At 41.2% G+C, this 20,496-nt stretch overlaps 1 protein-coding gene across 1 annotated transcript in view; it reads right to left on the bottom strand.

Moving 5' to 3' along the window:
• KDM4C (lysine demethylase 4C) overlaps window positions 1-20,496 on the bottom strand; it is a 385,835-nt gene that overhangs the window by 350,565 nt on the left and 14,774 nt on the right. Inside the window, exon 2 of the mRNA XM_054986639.1 lies at window positions 14,744-14,907. Within this exon, the coding sequence (XP_054842614.1) occupies window positions 14,744-14,887 (144 nt within the window). The 5' untranslated portion in view covers window positions 14,888-14,907. The remainder of the gene's footprint in view (window positions 1-14,743; window positions 14,908-20,496) is intronic.

Here is a 20,496-nt window from a genome sequence, read left to right as displayed (position 1 = left end):
AGCCAGATTTATAGCAGTGGAATGTATATGGAATCTAAAGAGAGTGCTGGTAGTCGGAGTTTATGCACCTAACGGAGCAAAAGAAAGCTTCTTTGAGGATTTGAGGAGGCAACTAGATGAACTTTCATATGACCAGATAATTCTTGCTGGAGACTTCAATGGAGTGACAAATTTGGAACTAGACAAAAAATTATCAACGGCACAAAAGAAAAGAGGACTGTTACCAAAGCTCTTTTTTGAATTGATACAACAGGAAACTTTAGAAGATGTATGGAGAAGACAAAACCCCAAAAGTAGACAATTTACGTTCTTTTCTGCAAGGCATTCTACACTATCGAGAATCGACATGATCTGGGCCTCAAAAGACTTAGCGTTATGGACTAAGGAGGTGGAAATAATGCCGATGGTAGGCCCAGATCATAATCCAATCATGTGGAAATTGGGGAGAAGGAGAAAAAGGAAAGGATGGAGAATAAATGAGGATTTGTTACAAGAGGGAGAGAACTTGGAAATGTTGAGAAGAGAGACAAAATTCTTCATACAATATAACATGAATAAAGAAGTACCAACCAACAAGGTTTGGGATACCTACAAGGCGGTAATTAGGGGCATACTAATGGACTTAAATGGTAGAGCCAGGAAAAAGAAAGAAGAGAAGAGACAGGAGATTGTGGAAAAAATAAAAGTCAAAGAAACACAGTTAAAGAAGAGACCAGGGAAAAAGAAAATTTATCAGGACATTAAAATACTTCAAGAACAGCTGACAGCAATGAATAACAAAGAATTGGAGTGGAATCTTAAAAGACTGAATCAAAAAGCGTTTGAAGGTGCAAATAAACCTGGGAAATACCTGGCATGGCAACTGAAAAAAAGAAAGGAAAAGAAAACTATAAATAAAATATGTGAAGATAATAAAACATATTTGGAACAGACAGCCATTAGTAGAGCCTTCTACAAATTTTATGCTAAATTGTACAACAAGAAAGAGGTGAACAAAGAATTAATAGCGACATACTTGGATAAAATGAAACTCCCAGTAATTTCGGAAGCTTGGAGAGATAGATTGAATAATGAACGGATGAGGAAATAAGAAAGGCAATACAGTCAACAAATTTGGGAAAGGCGCCAGGGCCAGATGGACTTACAGCTAAATTCTATAAGGTAATGGCCAATGAACGGGCACCATTCCTAAAAGAGGTGATCAATGGAGTTTTAAAGGATCAACGGACTCCAGATACTTGGAACGAAGCTAACATATCATTGATCCCTAAAGAGGGTCAAGATCTGACTAATGTGAAAAACTACCGACCTATATTGTTACTTAATAATGACTATAAAATTTTTGCGAAGATACTGGCGGAGAGAGTGAAGGGATGGCTTTCGGAAGTTACTGAGGAGGAACAAGCAGGCTTTTTGCCAGATAGACAAATTAGAGACAATTTAAGGACAGTGATTAACGCTATTGAATACTACGACAAGCGTTGTGATAAAGAGGTTGGTTTCTTCTTTGTTGATGCTGAAAAAGCGTTTGACAATTTAAACTGGGACTTTATGTTTGCCACTATGGAAAAGCTACAAATGGGAGAAAGATTCATAAGAGCAATTAAGGAAATTTACAGAGACCAGAATGCAGCAATTGTAGTGAATGACGAGACGACTAAGAAACTGACTATAAGCAAAGGAACAAGACAAGGTTGCCCGCTGTCTCCGCTGTTATTTATTTTGGTATTGGAGATCCTGATGATACAAATACGACAAGACGAAGAAATTCGGGGAATAAAAATAAAGGACTTTTCTTACAAGGTCAGAGCATTTGCGGACAATATAATGTTAATTGTAGAGGACCCAATGGAGAATATGCCAAAAGTGATAGACAAGATCAAGGAGTTTGGAGATTTAGCAGGTTTTTATATTAATAAAAAGAAGTCAAAGATATTATGTAAAAATATGACTAAGCAGAAACAACAATTGCTAATGGAAATAACAGATTGCGAAGTAACAAGTAAGGTGAAATATTTGGGAATTGAACTGACGGCTAAGAACATAGATCTATTCAAAAATAACTATGAAAAATTATGGACTCAGATAGAGCGAGATCTGATTAAATGGAATAGATTGAATTTGTCATGGTTGGGAAGGATTGCAGCAGTTAAGATGAATGTGTTACCAAGAGTAATGTTTTTGCTACAGACAATACCAATTATTCGGGACTCTAAGCAGTTTGAAAAATGGCAGAGGAAAATATCAGATTTTGTCTGGGCAGGCAAGAAGCCTCGAGTGAAAATGAAAGTTTTACAAGATGCAAAAGAAAGAGGCGGAATGCAACTGCCCAATCTAAGACTTTACTACGACGCAATCTGCCTAGTGTGGTTGAAAGATTGGATGACGCTGAAGAATAAGAAATTATTGGCCCTAGAGGGATACAAAAAAATATTTGGATGGCATGCATATCTATGGTATGACAAAGTAAAAGCGAATTCGATGTTCTTACATCATTATATACGGAGAAGCCTATATGCAACCTGGAAGAAGTACAGAGACTATTTACAAGAAAGAACCCCCCTGTGGGTGGTTCCATATGAGGTAATAGATCCGAGAGCTGTCGATACTGAGCAACAGTGTTTAACTTACAAGGAGATAACCCGAATAGAATCTTCTAAACTTAAAATAAAGACACAGGACGAGTTATCACCAAATTATGACTGGTTTCAGTACAGACAGATCAGAGATCTCTACACTTCGGACTCTGCAAAGGGAGGCATAAGAACAGAGAATTCGGAACTAGAGCAGACACTTTTAAAAGATGACAAGAAGGAAATTTCTAAGGTATACCAAGTACTGTTGAAATGGTATACTGAAGATGAAACAGTTAAAGTACAAATGGTGAAGTGGGCCATAAATTTCAATAAAGAAATAACAATGGAGGCATGGGAATACTTGTGGAAGACTACAATGAAGACTACGACGTGTACTAATATCAAAGAGAACATTTACAAAATGATTTATCGTTGGTACATGACACCAAAGAAGATTGCGCTAGGGAATTTGAACACCTCTAACAAATGCTGGAAATGTAAAAAACATGAGGGTTCCCTGTATCATATGTGGTGGACGTGTGAGGTAGCTAGGCAGTACTGGGGGGAAATAATAAGAGTAATAAGTGAGATTTTACAATTTCAAATTAATAAGAACCCAGAACTCCTGCTACTGAACTTGGGAATGGAGGGCATTCCAGCTCAACACAGGACATTGTTATTTTACATGACAGCAGCAGCTAGACTTTTGTATGCGCAAAAATGGAAAGTACAAGAAGTGCCAACTATCGAAGACTGGATTTACAAATTGCTGTATATGGCGGAAATGGACAAAATGACAAGAAAATTGAGAAACCTTGACCCAGGACAGTTCAACACAGACTGGGAGAAGCTGAAACAATATTTGGTGAAGAAATGGGAGGTGGGAGGAGAACTGTGGCAGTTTGAGAACTATTGAAATACAATAAAATGCAGAGGGGGGTGACTTTACCGGGGGGGGCGAAGAGGTAAATGAAAATTTCTAAGCAGTTATGTCATTAGATTATTATATGTAGAATAATATATAGAATATTGATAGAAAATAATTAACCATAAGGATTAATCATAAGGACTGACTAATTAACATTATTTTTGGTAAAATTTGTATAATGTACCAAACTGAATAAGTTTATCTGAAGATATATATGAGTCAAATTGATTGATATTATATGATGATAGTTATATAGATTTATAATTGAAGGGGAACAAAAACAGTAATGTAATTAAATATAACTAAAGCAGAAAGAAGAAGATATGTAGAATGAGTAACACATAGAGCATAAGTTAAATTGGTTGACTTATATGAATGTATGGTTTATATGGTTTATGATCTATAGAAATTTGAAATTATGAAAAATGGGATAAATTGTTTATCCAACATGGAAAAAGGGACTCAAAGTTAGGGTACAGAGTATCAAAAATAGTTAAAGAATTATTGCTTAGAATAAAGGGAGAATATATATTTGTTAGATAGAGGAATATAAAAGGAGTAAGGGAAAAGGGACAAAGGGTTGGAAAACTGTTGGAAGTCAACAAAAAGGGGGGGAAAGGGAGGGGGTTAGAAATTGGGAAATGGGAGAATTGATTGTAATGTGAAAATAATTGATCCTAACCCAATAAAAAATTTTCAAAAAAAAAATACTGGAATTGTCTGAAATAGGAATAATATTCTAGGTAAGAATGTTTTCTAGGTAAGACATTAATTTTAATTGTAGCTATTCTTCCCAACAAACGATAATTGAAAGCCATTTCTTGAACTGCACTTTGAACTGGTTCTAGAAGCAAACTAGGAGCCAGTGCAGATGGAACACAGAATGATATGATCTTTATGACCCCCCCTCCACAGCATTCTGTACAAAATGTAGTCTTCAAGGGCAGCCTCACATAAAGCACACTGCAGCAGACAGCTCTAGATGTCAGCAGGGCACATATCAGAGTGGCAAGATCTTATTTGTCCTGGAAAGGCTGAAGCTGTTGGAAGGTGCCCCTGGCCAACACTGCCAAACTGCTTATTCAACAAGTCCAGGTCCAGAAGTATCCCCAAGCTACAAAGCTGTGTCTTTAGGGGGAGTACCACCCCATCCAGAACAGGAGATGCCTCAATTCATGGATCAGTTCTTCTACCCACCAGTAGCACCTGATTTTGTCAAGATTAAGTTTCAGTTTATTAGCCCACATCTATCCAAAACCTGTCTCCCAGAAATGGTTCACAGTTTCTACAGCCTCCCTAGGATCCACTGGAAGCACAAGACGGAGTTGAGTATTATCCACATATTGGTGACAACCCAGTCCAAATCTTAAGACAACCTCTCCCAACAGTTTCATGTAAATCACGGGTTGCCATGGTATCCATGGAAGTCATTTTGCTCGCTGACATGCTTCCTAGCACCCACCAAGTGTTTTTAGTAAAGTGGGAGGGTCCCGAAGTGCTTTTGTCCAGCAGAGCTTCTGATGGGCCACTGGAGATCTGACTAACTACGTGTAACCCTTAGTTCACTAGAGGGAGTTTAAAAGAGTTGGGGTGTTCCTTATAAGGAAAAAAGGTGCAATTTTCCCCGAGGGATAGGAGAGGCCTGAAGCTGCAGGGAGAAGCTCTTTCACCTCAGAAGCACTCCTTTCTATGTATATCCTATATTAATATTTTAGGTATGAGAATTTCTTATACTAATTACTGGAAGTTTGTGTTTATATTAATTGGGTATTTTTATTGTTGTTGGGACTATTTGAAATGGATGTTATATATAAATTTTCCCAGAGGGACTGGAGGAGCCTGAAGCTGCAGGATGAATCACTCTTACCTCAGAAGCACTCCTTTCTATTAGAATATTTACAAATCAAATACCTTTATTGGCATAGCAGGACATACATGCACAGTCAGCAAGGAGACAAAAAAAATCCCTTGCCCCATCACTTAAACCATTCCTCTCCTCTTCAATGCACAACAAAGAAATTTAGCCACAGACTCAATGATCCCAGGGTTATGTGTGAATAGTAAAAAGCATGTCTTGCTGTCATCCGATTGACCTTCATGATTTTGAAGCAAAGGTTCTAGATAAACGGCGCGAATATCGCAATACAATAAGCAGTACAGGAGAACATGTTCAGTACTTTCTATATCCCTCAAACCACAGGCACAATACCTTGTTGAGTAAGGAATTAAACTTCCCATGGAGTACCGCAGAAGGAAGAACATTAAAGCGCACTAACATAAATGTTCTCTGAAGGTGAGGGGAAGTCAAATCAGAAAAACACTCTGCCAAAGAACCATTAGAAGAAATCCCCCATCTCAGAGGTGAACATCTACCAGAGGCGAGGCTCCTAAGTTCTTGCATCTAAATATCTACAAGTATTTGTTTAATCAAAGCAAATGCAGACCTCTCAGAAAGAAAAACTAATTCATCAAGGCAAAGCCCGATTACAGAGATTTTTTTTCTATATCAGCTAACCATGCAGAAGACTGGGATTCAGTTAGCATGTATGCAATAAGACTATTGGGTCTGCTCCTGAAGTGCAAACACAGCCAGAATGTAATTGTTAGAATCCAGGCTTTTGTCTCTAGGCATCCTTGGTTGGTCTCCAAACAAGTAGCTGCATAGGGTACACGTGATGGCAGCCCTAACATTTTCCTTAGAAAATTAGATTGTATTCATTCGACTTATTAAAGGCTGTGATCCATATTGGAATGCCATAGAGCAGTTTGGCAAAGATTTTATGGTTAAACACTTTAAGGGCTGCTGGGATATACTGATTTCCCTTAGCGTAGAAAAAGCGAGTAATCGCTAATACATTGTTGTTCACAGATTTTATCACTCTATGAGAATATTTTAGAAACTCCTGTAAAGAACAGAAGACATCCCAATACAGAGCACAGCTACAAGTTAGTGCATATTCAAGGGACTGGTTAGACAGAAGTTAGAAAGACTTTGACCCTGGTCTGCTCAAATACAATAGGCCTGAATTGCTACATGATTGCTGTTATATATGCTCTTATTGTTCCAAATAAAATGTCTTTTCAAGTTGGTTCATTATTATTTTTATAAATGCAAGTGTCACAAGGTAGGATCACACTGTCATAGACACGAACTCTCTCAGATCTTTAAATAAAAATAAAACAATAATATATTTGTCTGATATTGCTCCTTAAATAGGTTACATACACAGGTTTTTAAAAACATTGCTTTGGCAGCAGCACAAGGATCTTCACTGCATGGCTGATGATAAACTGTAAGTTTGCAAAAAAAAATTAAAACAATATATTCATTTTAAAAGGCATCCTATTAAAGGATGCCTGAAGAGTTATGTATAATTTCACTCCCTGATATTTTGCAGTTGGCTCCACCTCCATGTGGGAAAATTCCAAAGGTGCCTGCAGACTCAGAAAGTTCGGGACCCCAATGTAGATATATTAAACAGCATGGGGAACAAGATGGAACCTTGTGGGATGCTGTAAGCCAAGAGGCCGAGTTACAGTCCCCCAGCACCACCCACTGAAAACTACATTCCAGGTAGGACCAACATCACCAAAATAACGCCCCCTCCCAGTACTGGTGAAGCTTAGGATACTAAATTTTTAGCCAATCACAGCCCTCCAAAACACTACACAAACCCAGCCAGGAAACTCATCACTCATTTGAAAGGGTGTGTAGCATGAGACTATTTCAATCTGGTCTCCTGTTGTACATGGGGGCAGGGATGATGAGAACCCACAGAAACAGCACTTTGTGGTAAGTGCTCCCTTGTACAAACAGCCTATGGAGAGAACAAACACTGTTATAACATTTGTTTAACACTGATCTGCTCAGAACTCATGTAGGTACTACATCTCAGGACATAAAGAAGAGACTCTGTCCTCCAAATAGAAGTGCATTGACCATGACTCCTATGGTAAAATGACACTTAATCACAAGCATCTGTATAAAAATTTTCAGGGTGAATGTTGAATTTGAACTTAATGCGTGGAGGCCAATCTAACAGTGCAATCCTAAACAGAGTTACTCCAATCTAAACCCGTTGATTTTAATGGGCTTAGACTGGAGTAACTCTGTTTAGGATTGCACCATAAAACTACCTTTTTAGGTAGCTCAGAGGCTGAAGAAATATTTTGCTTTTCATCTTCTTTCAAAGCTCCAGTCTGAAAAGGTGGCAAGATGGTGATCGTGTTGATAAAGGTAGCTCAGAAAAGACTCATTCCTTGACTGGGGTAACTGCATGGAAGTACCTGGGTATACCAGAATCTCCTAATAAATTTCTACCTAGTAATTTTCTACTAGGAGCAGGGAAGGGGTCTCAGGCATTTTCAAGAGACTCTCCATCCTTGGGAAAGTCAAATGTACATAACAGACACAAACAGGAGGAGATGAGAGCACCTAGGGTTGCCAGAGGTCTGGTTTTCACCCAGACAGTCCAATATTTCCTTGGACTATTCGGGGGAAATACCCTGAAAATACCAGACACTTGGCTGGAGGGGAGGAAGGAGAAGAGGGGAGGAAGGAGAAGAGGAGGAAGGAAAGGCAAGGAAGGGAAAGGTATAGCATGGCACGCAGGAAGCCAGCCGACTCACTGCCATGGAACACATGGGACTTGGCCTGGGCAGTAATGCCATTCGCAGACTGGGCCCACAGTACCGCCTTCTCTCGACAGTACAAGCAGCTCCTCTGGACAAAGTCTCCCCCTCACACAACTGCCCTCATCCCTGCCTCCTTGTGAGGGAGCTGCTTGAAGGAATGAGGTAGCAGCAGAAGTGAGGAAGAGATTCTTCTTAGTAGGGCTCAGAAAGAGCCTTAGTGGCAGAAAGACAGCCTGTCAATGCACCTCCATTTAGCTACAGTGGAGGGAAGAGAAAGCATGGGAAGCGCTGAGGAGCATTCCCCTCCGCTGCCCCCCACCCTAGCGTAAAGAGGAAGCTGGGCTGGAGTCCCAACCAAGCCAGGGCAGTCCTGAGGGCAATACAGCAGAGGATGCGAGACTGAAGAGGGAGAAGGAAGGCAGGAAGGAGGAGAAGCTGAACTTGCTGGCGGGACTGCTGAGGATGGCAGTGCAATGACATCACTTCCATTAAGTGATGTCATTGCGCCGGGGTCATTCTTGAGGTTAGTTTTGCCCCTCCCCAGAAGGGGCAGTATTTTCCTGGAGCCTACCTGGCAAGCCTTAGAACACCTGGTCAGAAAGTAGTAGGCCAAAAACATTGTAGAGAAAAAGAAAATATGAACAGAATCTGAACAATCTATTTTTAAACTTCTGTCATCCCCTAGTAGGCAGAGAAGCAGAAGGTTAAGTTTTTAGATCTAGGGAAGGAAGACGGTATTTATTTTCTATTTCACTTTCCTTGGCTCAGATGTTAGTCAATATTTGCTCAACTGTAAGCTTTTTGTCCTCTGATACTTCTGAATTTAAAGCTAGCCTTGGGATCTCTATCAGAAGGCTAACAAAATATATTCAGTTCAAAAGCTCAAATATCTTTATTGTGACAATACGCTATCAAAAATCAAAATTGTTCTTCTACTGTGGTAGGACCCAGGCAATTTGATTGCTGATTTCAAAATAATATTAGATATAGGACAGGCATCTCTATTATGAAAAAAAATTAGAAGTGAAAACAAGTGAATTTTAGATTTGCTTCTTTTTTCATTGTCAAGACTCTTCAAAAATTTCAGAATAGAAAAATATACTGAATTTTTAGAAATTATATTCAGTGGTACGTAGCTCATTGATTTTTGCTTGCCACAGAAAAGCTGAGGGAATATTCATGTTTAGTGTCTTAATATTCTTATGGTAAAATATGAAATTAGAAGTCATAATTACTGCAAATATGCTCTAAGATTCTTAGGTCAGAAACCTGAAGCAGTTCATTCTCATGAGACTATTCAACCAGTTTTGTTTGGTTGTTACTTAAGCTAAGCAGTTTAGGCCTCATTAGATGTATCCTATTTTACACCTCAAAAAAACCTCCAGCAAACTAGACTAATTGTAAGTCTCCAGTGAATGATACCATACCCCAAGAGGGCCATCCCTACTTATCTGCCACCTGTTATTATACACACAACCCAGCTATCAAACCAAATATTAATTTAAGTTTCATACTGATAACATTTCACTAAAAAAAATCCCTAAAGACAATGCAAATACATTCTCCGGAGTGCAGATAGATATGCTTTCCACTAAAGTGAACAGAATGTCCTTAACATAACAAAGTAACATAAGAAGAGCCCTGCTGAACTCCACAATGGATATCTCCTTTAGAAGCGTTTTCACAACCAAATGTGTTTTCAGTTGACAAGATGGTTAGATATAAAGACCTGTTAGATGATAATGGAAGATTAAAAACAAAAGAGGAATTACAGAAACAAGGTTTTAATTTAGACTGGTGGTCAAGGTCTCAGATAGAATCCAGATATAACAAAGATAAAGAATTGGGAGGTTTCCAATTAGAGAAAAATACTTTTGAAAAGCTATTATGTGACTCGGATGAAAAACTGATTAAAAAGATGTATTTTTAATGCAAATGAAGAAAGAAAACAAGGGGATAGAAGAATTTAAAAATAAATGGTCACAAAATTTAGGTTATAGTATTGATCCAACACAATGGAACAGGATATGGAAAGTGAATGTTAAGTTAACTAAATCAGTGGCGTTTAAAGACATTTTTATAAGATATTTTATAGACGGTATTTAACACTGGATAGACTTGCTAAAATGTATAAAAATGTATCTAATAACTGTTGGAAACGTGACAAACATAAGGGAACATTCTATCATATGTGGTGGTCTTGCAAAGAGGTATATAAATTTTGGATAATGGTTCATAAACTCTTACAATCTTACAGATTTCAATACCATTGAAACCTGAAATATTCTTGTTAAATTATGTACCAGAAGACTTGGATAAAGATCAGAAATATTTTATTATATATTCAGTGACAGGAGCAAGAATTCTACTAGCGTTTTACTGGAAAAGACCAGTAACACCCCAGCAGGAGGAGCTAGTAGCAAAAATAATGGAAAATGCGGAACTAGACAAATTGACTTTACTAATGAAAGGACATATGGAAGAAGACTTTGCTGCGCCATGGACCCCATTCTACAACTGGATGAGAAATAAATATAAGGGCCCGAATGTTGTAATTATATGATGGCAATATTGTAACTTTTTATTAATAATCACAGTTAAGTGATGAGCGCTGGACAATGTAGATAAGTAGAGTGATGTTTCAAGCAGAATGTATGATACTTTTGAAACTTGTTCCCCTCTTTCCCCTATCCCCAATGGAAACTAATAAAAAATATTTTTTTTAAAAAAAGAAGAGCCCTGCTGGATCAGACCAGAAGTTCATCCAGTGCAGCATGCTGTTTCACACAGCTGCCAAACCTGCTGTCCTAGAGAGCAAAAAAACAGGGTACAGAGAGACAAAGGCTTTCCCGATATTGCCTCTTAGCATTAGTACTCAGAGATTTACTGCCACTAGATGTGGAGACTGACTTTAGCCATTATGACTAGTAGCCATAAATGGACCTATCCTTCATGAATCTAATTGCGTCTTGAAGCCAACTATTCCTGAGGCCATCACTACATCTGCTGGCAGTATTCCACAATTTAAACTGCTTAGTAAGTAAATTAGCACTTCCTTTTATTCCTCTTGAATCTACTGCCTATTAACTTCACAGAATGCCTAACCATGGCCACTGACACTTCCCCTGATTATATTCCCAGCAAATGCCATGCAATCTGTCCAGCCTGCTGGACCACCTGCCACCCTGGCAGCATCTCCCTTCCCCTGCATGTGGGGTCCCATGAGCCAGAGCCACAGACTGATGAGATTCCCACTGTGCCCTGGGGTTGTGAGAGGCCCTCTTTTGGAAGGCCTCATCATACTCGATAGCAGCGGAATCCCCCACCAGCGCCTTAGTCCTCAAGACATTTCGAATGTGGTTCATCAGGTGCCAACCCCTCTCAGGGTAGGCCGTGTGCATGACTCCCACGAAGACTGCGTACCCTTCCAACCAACTGGATAAGGTGCGCTCTGCCACTTCCTTCTTGGAACCTTTCCTGTCCCCCTTTGAGGGGGGAGAACACCACCCATCCTTCACCTCAGGATTTATTAGGGTAAAGATGTCCATGTACAGGTCTTCCAAAATGCACTCCCACACCTTGCTGAATCCGGGGGGGGGGGGGTGTCCTTGTCATCCATAAAGGATAACACGGTGGGGGGGCATCTTCCCCACCCTCGGTAGCCCACACTTCTCTGGGACCTGCCTCCCTTTTGTTTTTCTTGGCCTGCCAGTGGAGAGCCCAGTCAGGAGGCTGGGCACCCATGCCACGGCACCCCAATAATCCTCCTCCTGGTCCGCATCCTTGTCCAATGAGGACGACTCACCTATGGTTCTTCCACTGTCTGAGTCCTTGCCTTGGGTCCACTGTGACTTCCTGTGTCCCCTCCTGGCCTTCTTCTTGGCCAGCCAGCACAGCTCCAGGCTGCTAGAGCTACTATTTGGGGACTGCACAGCTCTGCAACCCCTGCTCAGACTCTTTCCTCTGGTAGCCAGGCCAGCTTCCTGGGAGGGGCCTGCAACAGGCTCAGGAGTAACAGGAGCTGTTCTCAACCCGGAGGCCCCCAGTTGCTCCACGCTCTTAGAGAGGAGCTTCAAAGCCTGTAATATACCTTGCAGGGTAGGATAAGCAAGCCTCGCCCTGGGTTCCTGAGTGTCCCTGGCCACCCTGCCTGCCCCACCCACCCACTGGAAACCAGGTGACCACATAGAGACACTGCGGGGCCCTCCTGGCCCCCAGTCTGAGCTAGGCTGTGGGCACAGGCCGAGCCCGCTCACTTCATGAAAAGGCCATTGGCCTTCCCCCGCCCCAGCACACCTGCTGGGAGGCCTGGAGGCACCTTGTGCTCTTGAGGGGGCAGCCTTCCTCTTCCATGCTGCCAGCATTTTGATCATTGTCAGCCCACCAAGTAATTAATAGGCGAGGGTGAGAAGAAAACAGAGGCCACGCTAAAGGGTCCCCTGCACCAAAGTGGCCCTGGAAGTCACTGCACCAGCCACCTCCACCAACCAGCTGAGTCGCTGCTGCTAACAGCCCCCTGGAGCTGCTGCCACCTTGCGAGCCTCTGCCCCACTGCCAAGCTCCCCAATGAAAGGGCGAGGGGGTGAAAGCCAAAGGCAGCTGATGGTGAAGGCTGAAGGCTGCTTTAACCACCGTAGGCCCAAGTGCAGCTCCACTGTTCATGCAGAAAAAGCCAAGCGTAAAGTGCAGAGAGGTGGAGCCAGAGGCCCCATTTATGCCCTGCTGCCAGCCCTGAGAGGAGACTCCGTCTCCCAGGTCTGGCACCCAGCCTTGTTCAGAAAAATTGGGGAATAATAACAACAGTTCAGAAAAATTGGGAAAAGCCCTTGGGAAAAACAAGCACTTTTTCTGATTTTTCTTTTCTTTTAGCACCCTCACATCTCTATATCTACCCTTCATTGTCTTTTCTCTAAACTGAAAATCCTGTTTTTATCCTTTCTTTATAGGAAAAGTACTCCAACGTCTTAATCACCTTCGTTGCCAACTTCTGTACTTTTTCCAGTTCCGCAATATCTTTTTTTGAAACATAACAATAGGAACCGTACAGAGTATTCCACATGACATCACACCATCGAAGGGAATTAGAACATTGGCTGTTTTATTTTCAGTCCCTTTACTAATAATACTCAGCATGGAGTCAGGGCCAGATCAAGAGGGGGCAGGGGGCGTAATCTGCCCCCGGCGCCAACAGGGAGGGGGCGCCGGGAGCAGCTGCCAGAGGGCGCAGGCAGCAGTGCTCTGCAGGACAGGGAGCAGCCGGCTTGCCACGCACCCCGTCCTGCAGGGCAGGCAAAAGGCAGTGCGGGGGGGCTGCGGGGCCACCCGCACCATTCGCCTGCCCCACAGGACAGGGGGCAGCCGGCCGCCCCCTGTCCTGCAGGGCAGGCGAATGGCGCGGGTGGCCGCGCTGCCTTTTGCCTGCCCTGCAGGGCAGGGGGTGCGCAGCAAGCCGGCCGCCCCCTGTCCTGCGGGGCAGGTGAATGGCACAGGCAGCCTCGCAGCCCCCCGTGCTGCTTTTGCCTGCCCTGCAGGGCAGGGGTGCCCAGCAAGCCGGCCGCCCCCTGTCCTGCGGGGCAGGCGAAAGCAGCGCGGGGGGCTGCGAGGCCGCCTGCGCCATTCGTCTGCAGGGAGGCAAATAGCACGGGCGACTTCCCAGCCCCGCACGCTGCCTCCGTCCCGCCCTGCGTGATGATGTCACCGAAGTGACGTCATCACACAGTGTGGGGAGCACTCGTGCACGTGGCCGGCAAGGTTTGCCCCAGGCGTGGGCAACCCTAGATCTGGCACTGCATGGAGTTTGCCACTTCGACAATTACTTGCATGTGAAGAGAACTCCAGGTTCTATTCTGAGGCCCTACACCTACAACAAGAACTAAAATCTGTAAGATACATTGTAAACAAATAACTTTTAATTTCTTCCCAACATAAAGTCATAAAAGCTTCAAAGTAATACAAATGAAGAGCATTTGCCTGTAGAGGGCAGGAGTGATAACTTGGCGGCAGAGAATCTGCTTTGCTTGCAAAATGTTCTGGGTTCAATCTCCAGTTAAAAGAATCAAGTAGTAGAAGACGTGAAATACCTTTGAACAATGTGTTATGGCTTGCACAGACTGAAAATGAATTTTTAATAGCAATCATCTTTCATTTCTTATTCTTTTATTGTGAAGAACAGTGGAAACACTTTGCCACTTGACATAAAAAGATCTCTTCAAACTATAGTTAACAAGCTAAGTATCAAAAGTTCTGGTTCTAAAATATTTGCACAAGTCTTGAATAACATTTGACAAAACCTATTTTTAATTTAGTAGTAATAATAATAATAACAACATTCAATTTATATACCGCCCTTTAGGATGACTAAACACCCACTCAAAGCGGTTTACAAAGTATGTCATTATTATCCCCACAACAAAACACCCTGTGAGGTGGGTGGGGCTGAGAGAGCTAGGAGCTGTGACTGACCCAAGGTCACCCAGCTGGCTTCAAGTGGAGGAGCGAGGAATCAAACCCGGTTCTCGAGATTAGAGTCCTGCACTCCTAACCACTACACCAAACTAATGATGCATAAAACTTCACAATATTTCATCTACAGTTAAGGCATTACCTTTGCTAGTCCAGCACGATGAGCACCTTTTGATTCCATGTAAGCCAAGTACTTGTTAAATTCCCTGAATTCATCCACTGAAGGCCGAAAAGTCATAATTTTACAGCTTGCATTTGGAGGGGCATCCAATGGTAGAGCAGCCATGATGCTCAAAGTTCCACCTGCTGATAAGTGAACAATTATTATGGTTAGGCAGAGATGAGTAAAAATATTTAAAGTGACTGATAAATGTGCAATATCCACATAGCTATATCTAAGGGAAGTGACCATTTTGTATCTCTTTCTTGCTGCACTGCTGTTTGCTTGTATATAGTACAAATAGATAAGGAAATAGGGAACTAGGAAACTCATGGAGATATAACAATGTGCTTATATACCATTCTTCTACCCAGATTATTGCCTAGTTAGAGCAGTAAACATTGTCAATTTATTATCCCCACAGAGCAGCTTGGGAGCTGGGTCTGAGAGGTTTACCCACCTGCTGAGCTCATAGCAGTAGTGGGATTCAAACCAGCAGAGTGCTGACTTGCAGCCGAACCACTTAACTACTATGCTGCAGCAAATGGAGATGGAACTTGGGAAAGGCAGGGTTTGGAGAGGCAAAGAGACTCTAGTGGGGTGTAATACCACAGACACCATCATCCAAAGCAGGCTGTTTTTCTCAGAGGAACTGATCTCTGTAGTTCAGCTGTAACCTCCAGCAGGAGGTTGGCAACCCTATAAGGAACAAAGCCTGCTGGAACACAGAAGCAATACTTGACAAGATTTTCTTTTAATTGAACAAAATACAAAGGTATCGATAAGCCCTAAAGTCTGAAGGTTACATTGCTTGCTTAATTCTGCATCTTGGCCTCCATTATTTCAATGTGATCATTTATACAGATGAATGACCAATAATGTGATTTAACTTGCTGCAGTATTGGTTATCCCAATAATATTTTACAGAAAGACACACAGTATTATGCATATTAAACTCTGGGCTTTGATATCTAATTCACATACAGAGGGCCTTCCATAGGGTACAAAGCAGCGCATTCTCCCCCTCCTACTCTGGCTGCACATGCAATGGATGCAAGAATACCAGACTATTAAAGCAAGGCCTCTGTTCAGTTCCCAGATTATAATCTAGCGCTTTGTTTTGTGCTCATCCAAGGAATGCAAGCTATAAAGTATATCAATTATGGAGATCCTTCTACATTGTACCCATGAATAGAAGGGCCACGCCCCTTCATTTTTTTAAAAAAAGCTAACATTAAAACTGACAGAACTGCTTACCTACTTTAAGTTCTTGATAAATAAAACATAAGATATAAATAGAACAAAACTATAATTCTGTCACACACACACACACACACACACACACACACACCGAGTGTTTCCTTCTCTTTAGCAACTATGTAATCCCAGTGTTGCGAATGGTCACATAGTTATTTGCCTTTTTGGTTATGGCTTTACACTTCGAATTTTAATTGCTGACTGTGGCATATAGAAATTCTATTGTTATGTGGGTTTTCTCCTCTTTTCTCTGATAGCATTTTATCAATTGTTTATATAAAGCTTTCATTTGAAATGTGGTATTGAAATTGTTGTTTCTAAGATTTTATTGTGGGATGCTTTACTGTATTTTCTGAAATGCAGGATACAGTTTTTAACTCAATAAGAATGTATACTTAAAATCATTTGATAGCAAACTCTATTTGTGCTCTGCTACATCCCAAACAATAAAAGTACATCCTGCATGTATATATTTACTATTCACAGATTAAAAGTTTAGAAGGAAATTAGAGCAGGGCATGAACCGGAAAAAAACAAACTGTATGGTTCGTCGCATTTCAGGAACCACAAACTTTCACGAACCTTCCCCAGTTTGCGAATCAGTCACTTCCGGGTCAGCAGAAGGCCACTTCTGGGCAAGCAGAAGGTCTGCATGAAGTCCATCCCCTGTTGCCTAGAAAAACTGATTGATCGGCGCCAGGCTGTCTGCAGTGATGAACCAAAAAACAAACCAAACGAACCAGCCTAAAGTTCATGGCAGTTCATCAGAAATGGGCTCTGATGAACCACCAGTTCACGAACCGGTCTGGTTCATCATGAACTTTGGTTCGTATTTCAGTTCGTGCCCATCTCCAAAGGAAATACATTACTTAGTCATCCAAACAATTCTGAATAAAATAAGAGGGGAAGGTATGGAAAGACTAGAAGTATAGTATTTACCTGCTGATTCAAAATCTGTTTTTTACATCAATAAATTTATTTTCACCTATGGACAAGGAAAAACAAAGATTTAGCAAACTAATAGCAATTAAAGTTATAATTTTATACTTTTACAAATCTAGCAATATGCTTTTATCAATTTAAAAAGGAACAATCCTGTAAACCTGTAGTTATTAACTGCTTGAATCTGAAAAAGTTCCAATCAACAGACGATATTTGAGAATATGAAACGTAGCTTAGGAAGGGTAACTGCTAAAAACACATGTGAGAAAGTTGAAAATAGGTCAAAATATAAAGTAAAAGTGAATTAGGATTGTGTGATAGGCATCATGCAGTTTATATCTGGAAAGTATAATTGTTACAATTCTACCTTGTAGAAGGTTCATAGTTAGAACAAATATATTTGACTTCTAAATTTGCAGATACTAATATTCTTCAAGCTCTAACACAGTTCCCGGCCCTTTTAAAAGCCTGCAAGCACCTTTGTAATAATGGTACATTTCGCACTCGTTTTTTAGAGTGCGTTTGTACCTGTTCCACATCCCATGTTTGCAAGGTTTTCACACTTAAAAGCAGTCATGGGATGCAGTCTCGCTTTTTGTCCGCTGTATCCCCGATTTTTCCCCCTGCGGACATATCCCGATGTTTTTTTAAGTTCGCTGCTGACTAGCAGCTGGCCCGCATTTTGCTAATGTGAACACTTTTGCCTCCTTTTTGCTTCTCTTCTCCCCCCTCTCCTTTTCCCTGGGAGCTGATTGGTTTGTGCAGAATTAACCACTCCCACCCTCCTCAGCTCTCTGAACTCCTTGTCCACCATTTTTTTTAGTAAAGCGAGCTGAGGGTCATAAGGCTGCTTCTTCGTTGGTTTCCTTCCTCCCGGTATGCATGCTGTTTTATTTTTTTTCAAAAGCCAGGAATGATTCCTAAGCTTGCTGCTAATTCCCTGCTAGCTTTAAAATCAAGGAAAGTGTTAAATAGCTGCTTTCTCCTTCCTCCCTTAGGGTATGCACACACATTCTTTTTTTTTTTTAAAGACAAGAATGGGTTGCAAGGTTGTAATGTTCCTGCACTTTCTTCCTGGCTTTAAAAGCCAGGAAAGGATAAACGGCTGCTTTTCCCTCCCTCCCAGGCATGTTTCAGACTTTGCCAAAGAGGGGGAAAAAACCCAAGCATTTTGCACAGCCCTTTGGAAACAAGCCTCTGCTTCCTGGGAGGAGATTAATCGGCAGCATTTTAACCCTTTCCTGGCTTGATTTAAAAAAATGAGAGTGGTATATGTTTTCCCCCAGAACTCTGCCACCAATTGCCTCTCCGGTGGGCAGGGGACAGCCCAATCAGCAAAAAGGGGGGAAGGGTTCCAACATTGCAACGTTACTACGCATGCTCAATTTTTTTAAAAAAAGTGTGACGTGAATTGCAAGGCCCCAAAAGCCCAAAATTGCACCAAGGTTTTGAAATGAAGCACAGACACCAAATCGAAATTGCAGTGGACAGTGTGAAATGAACAGGTGCAATGCCGAAGCCACTGCGATCGGGGCGAATGCTCATAAATGGCGGTTTAAACCGTAAGTGCGAAAAGGGCCTTTGAGAGAACGTGGCAAGCGCCACCCCAAAATGGCTGCTGAAGGAGGCAGAGCCAAATGGAATACCTCCCTCCTCATACCTCCTGGGAATAAGGAAAGCCTGAAGGGGGAATGGTACTACACAGTGACTAAGAAAAGCACATGTGTTTACCAGTCCCTCTTGATTCTCCAGTAGAAAATTCTTTCACTTCAGTGAGGTAGCCCATAACCAACTCTGTCTTAGAACGACCTCATCCACAATCTGACAGGCTCGGTGAGAGCCACAGTGCCCACAGGCAACACATTGGGGAACCCTGCTCCCTCTAATATCTATGTTTTTAGACACTACCGACAAAAAGCAGATGAGCTTGATTTATCAACTACTGCTACAAAAAGTTATCATGTTTAAAACTATACTGTGACACAAATTACACCATCCCACCAATTTCCCTGATCCATAAATTATACCACCCCATTTCAAAGCAGCTCATATCCTCTGCTCTGCAATTCTGAAACCAAAATGGTTCTAGCAAACCAATAGAAAATACTAATTTAACTTCTCCTTCATTCAGGGCAAATTTGATTCTTTTTAGAGTGGATGTGATTCAATAGGTTGTAATGATAAGAAATCGTTTTAGCCTTGCTGCACTTGTTAGACCATACCTACTAATGGGTTCATAAAATTACCAAAGGGTTTAGCCTTTACGACGTAATTACCATTTGAGTAGCTCTATACATTTTTCGTTTAGTCATGACAATTTTCTATTTCGCAAGTGTTTAAACTGATGAACCCAGCCACACCAAATTTGAAAGAAATTGTGAGTAAGGAGTAGAAAGGAAAACTGGCAAAAGAAATACAGTAATAATTACCCAGGTTTACAGAACAACATCTAGGATATACTGTACATCACGGTTAATTAAGTGTTCTATTCTCAATCAGAGCAAAACAGAATATAACATTACACTACTTCTATCTCATAACAAAGAAAAAAGGCCTCCAGACTCAGTTAACCAAGTCTCACGTGTCCAAATTACTTTATGCCAGCTGTGACTTTCTTCTAAGCATGTAGAGCTAAGAGGATCATCTTTTGTTGAGCACAAACCTTTGCAAGAGTCAAAGCTGTCAAGCTATTAAATATCCTATGTCATCTTGTATTTTCAAATGACAAGGAAATAAGACAATACCTTAAGCTTCAATGATCTTACAGTAGATTGAAAGTCATCTGAAAGTACATTGCAGAAAAGAATTTGCTTTCTGTGATGTGTATTAGCAAATTACATCCAAACTAATGCTGTTCTGTAATGATGAGTTCTGACTGAGCTGTACTTCCAGAAGAATCAATTAAAAATGAACTAAGCTCATGTCTTCATAGTACTTTGATTGTTGTGACTACCAAAGCATCTTTCTGCATTATGGTGCTTCATGCCACAGGCAGTTTATTGTTTGCACAGCTTTTGAACTTTGCAGTCCTATTACTATTGCATTGTTTATTGGATGGTAATTGTTTTCTGTATTTTGTAATCTGAACTGAGTCTCAGTGAGAAAGGTGTCCTATAAATGGAGTAAAATAAAGTAAATAAGATAGATAAGATACCTTGGCAGCATAGAGTTTGGGAAGCTTGAGCACTTTGCTGCTACAGCAATACTTGCACAGATACAAACCAGCTGCCATCCTTCAGGCTACGGCCTGTTGATATTTTTCTTATCTGACAAAGGGAGTTTTGACTCTCGAAAGCTTATACTCCAGAAATCTAGTTGGTCTTTTAAGGTGCTACTGGTCTCGAATCTTGTTCCTTTTTCTTAGTTAACATTAATTTTTGTAGTTGCAATACTGCACTTACGCTGGGAAAAGTTCTTTGTTTGGTTGTCACAGCCATGGAATGGTCATGAATGTTGCTTCATTATAGAGATCCACTCTCTGCTACATGGTAACTCATCTCATTAGACTTTGGAAGTTCTGAAGTAGCTGTGGATCT

This window comes from Eublepharis macularius, chromosome 8 (genome assembly GCF_028583425.1).
Source record: "Eublepharis macularius isolate TG4126 chromosome 8, MPM_Emac_v1.0, whole genome shotgun sequence".
Taxonomy (NCBI): domain Eukaryota; kingdom Metazoa; phylum Chordata; class Lepidosauria; order Squamata; family Eublepharidae; genus Eublepharis; species Eublepharis macularius.
The sequence above is the reverse complement of the archived record's forward strand: the minus strand, read 5'-3'. Positions and strand labels throughout refer to the sequence as shown.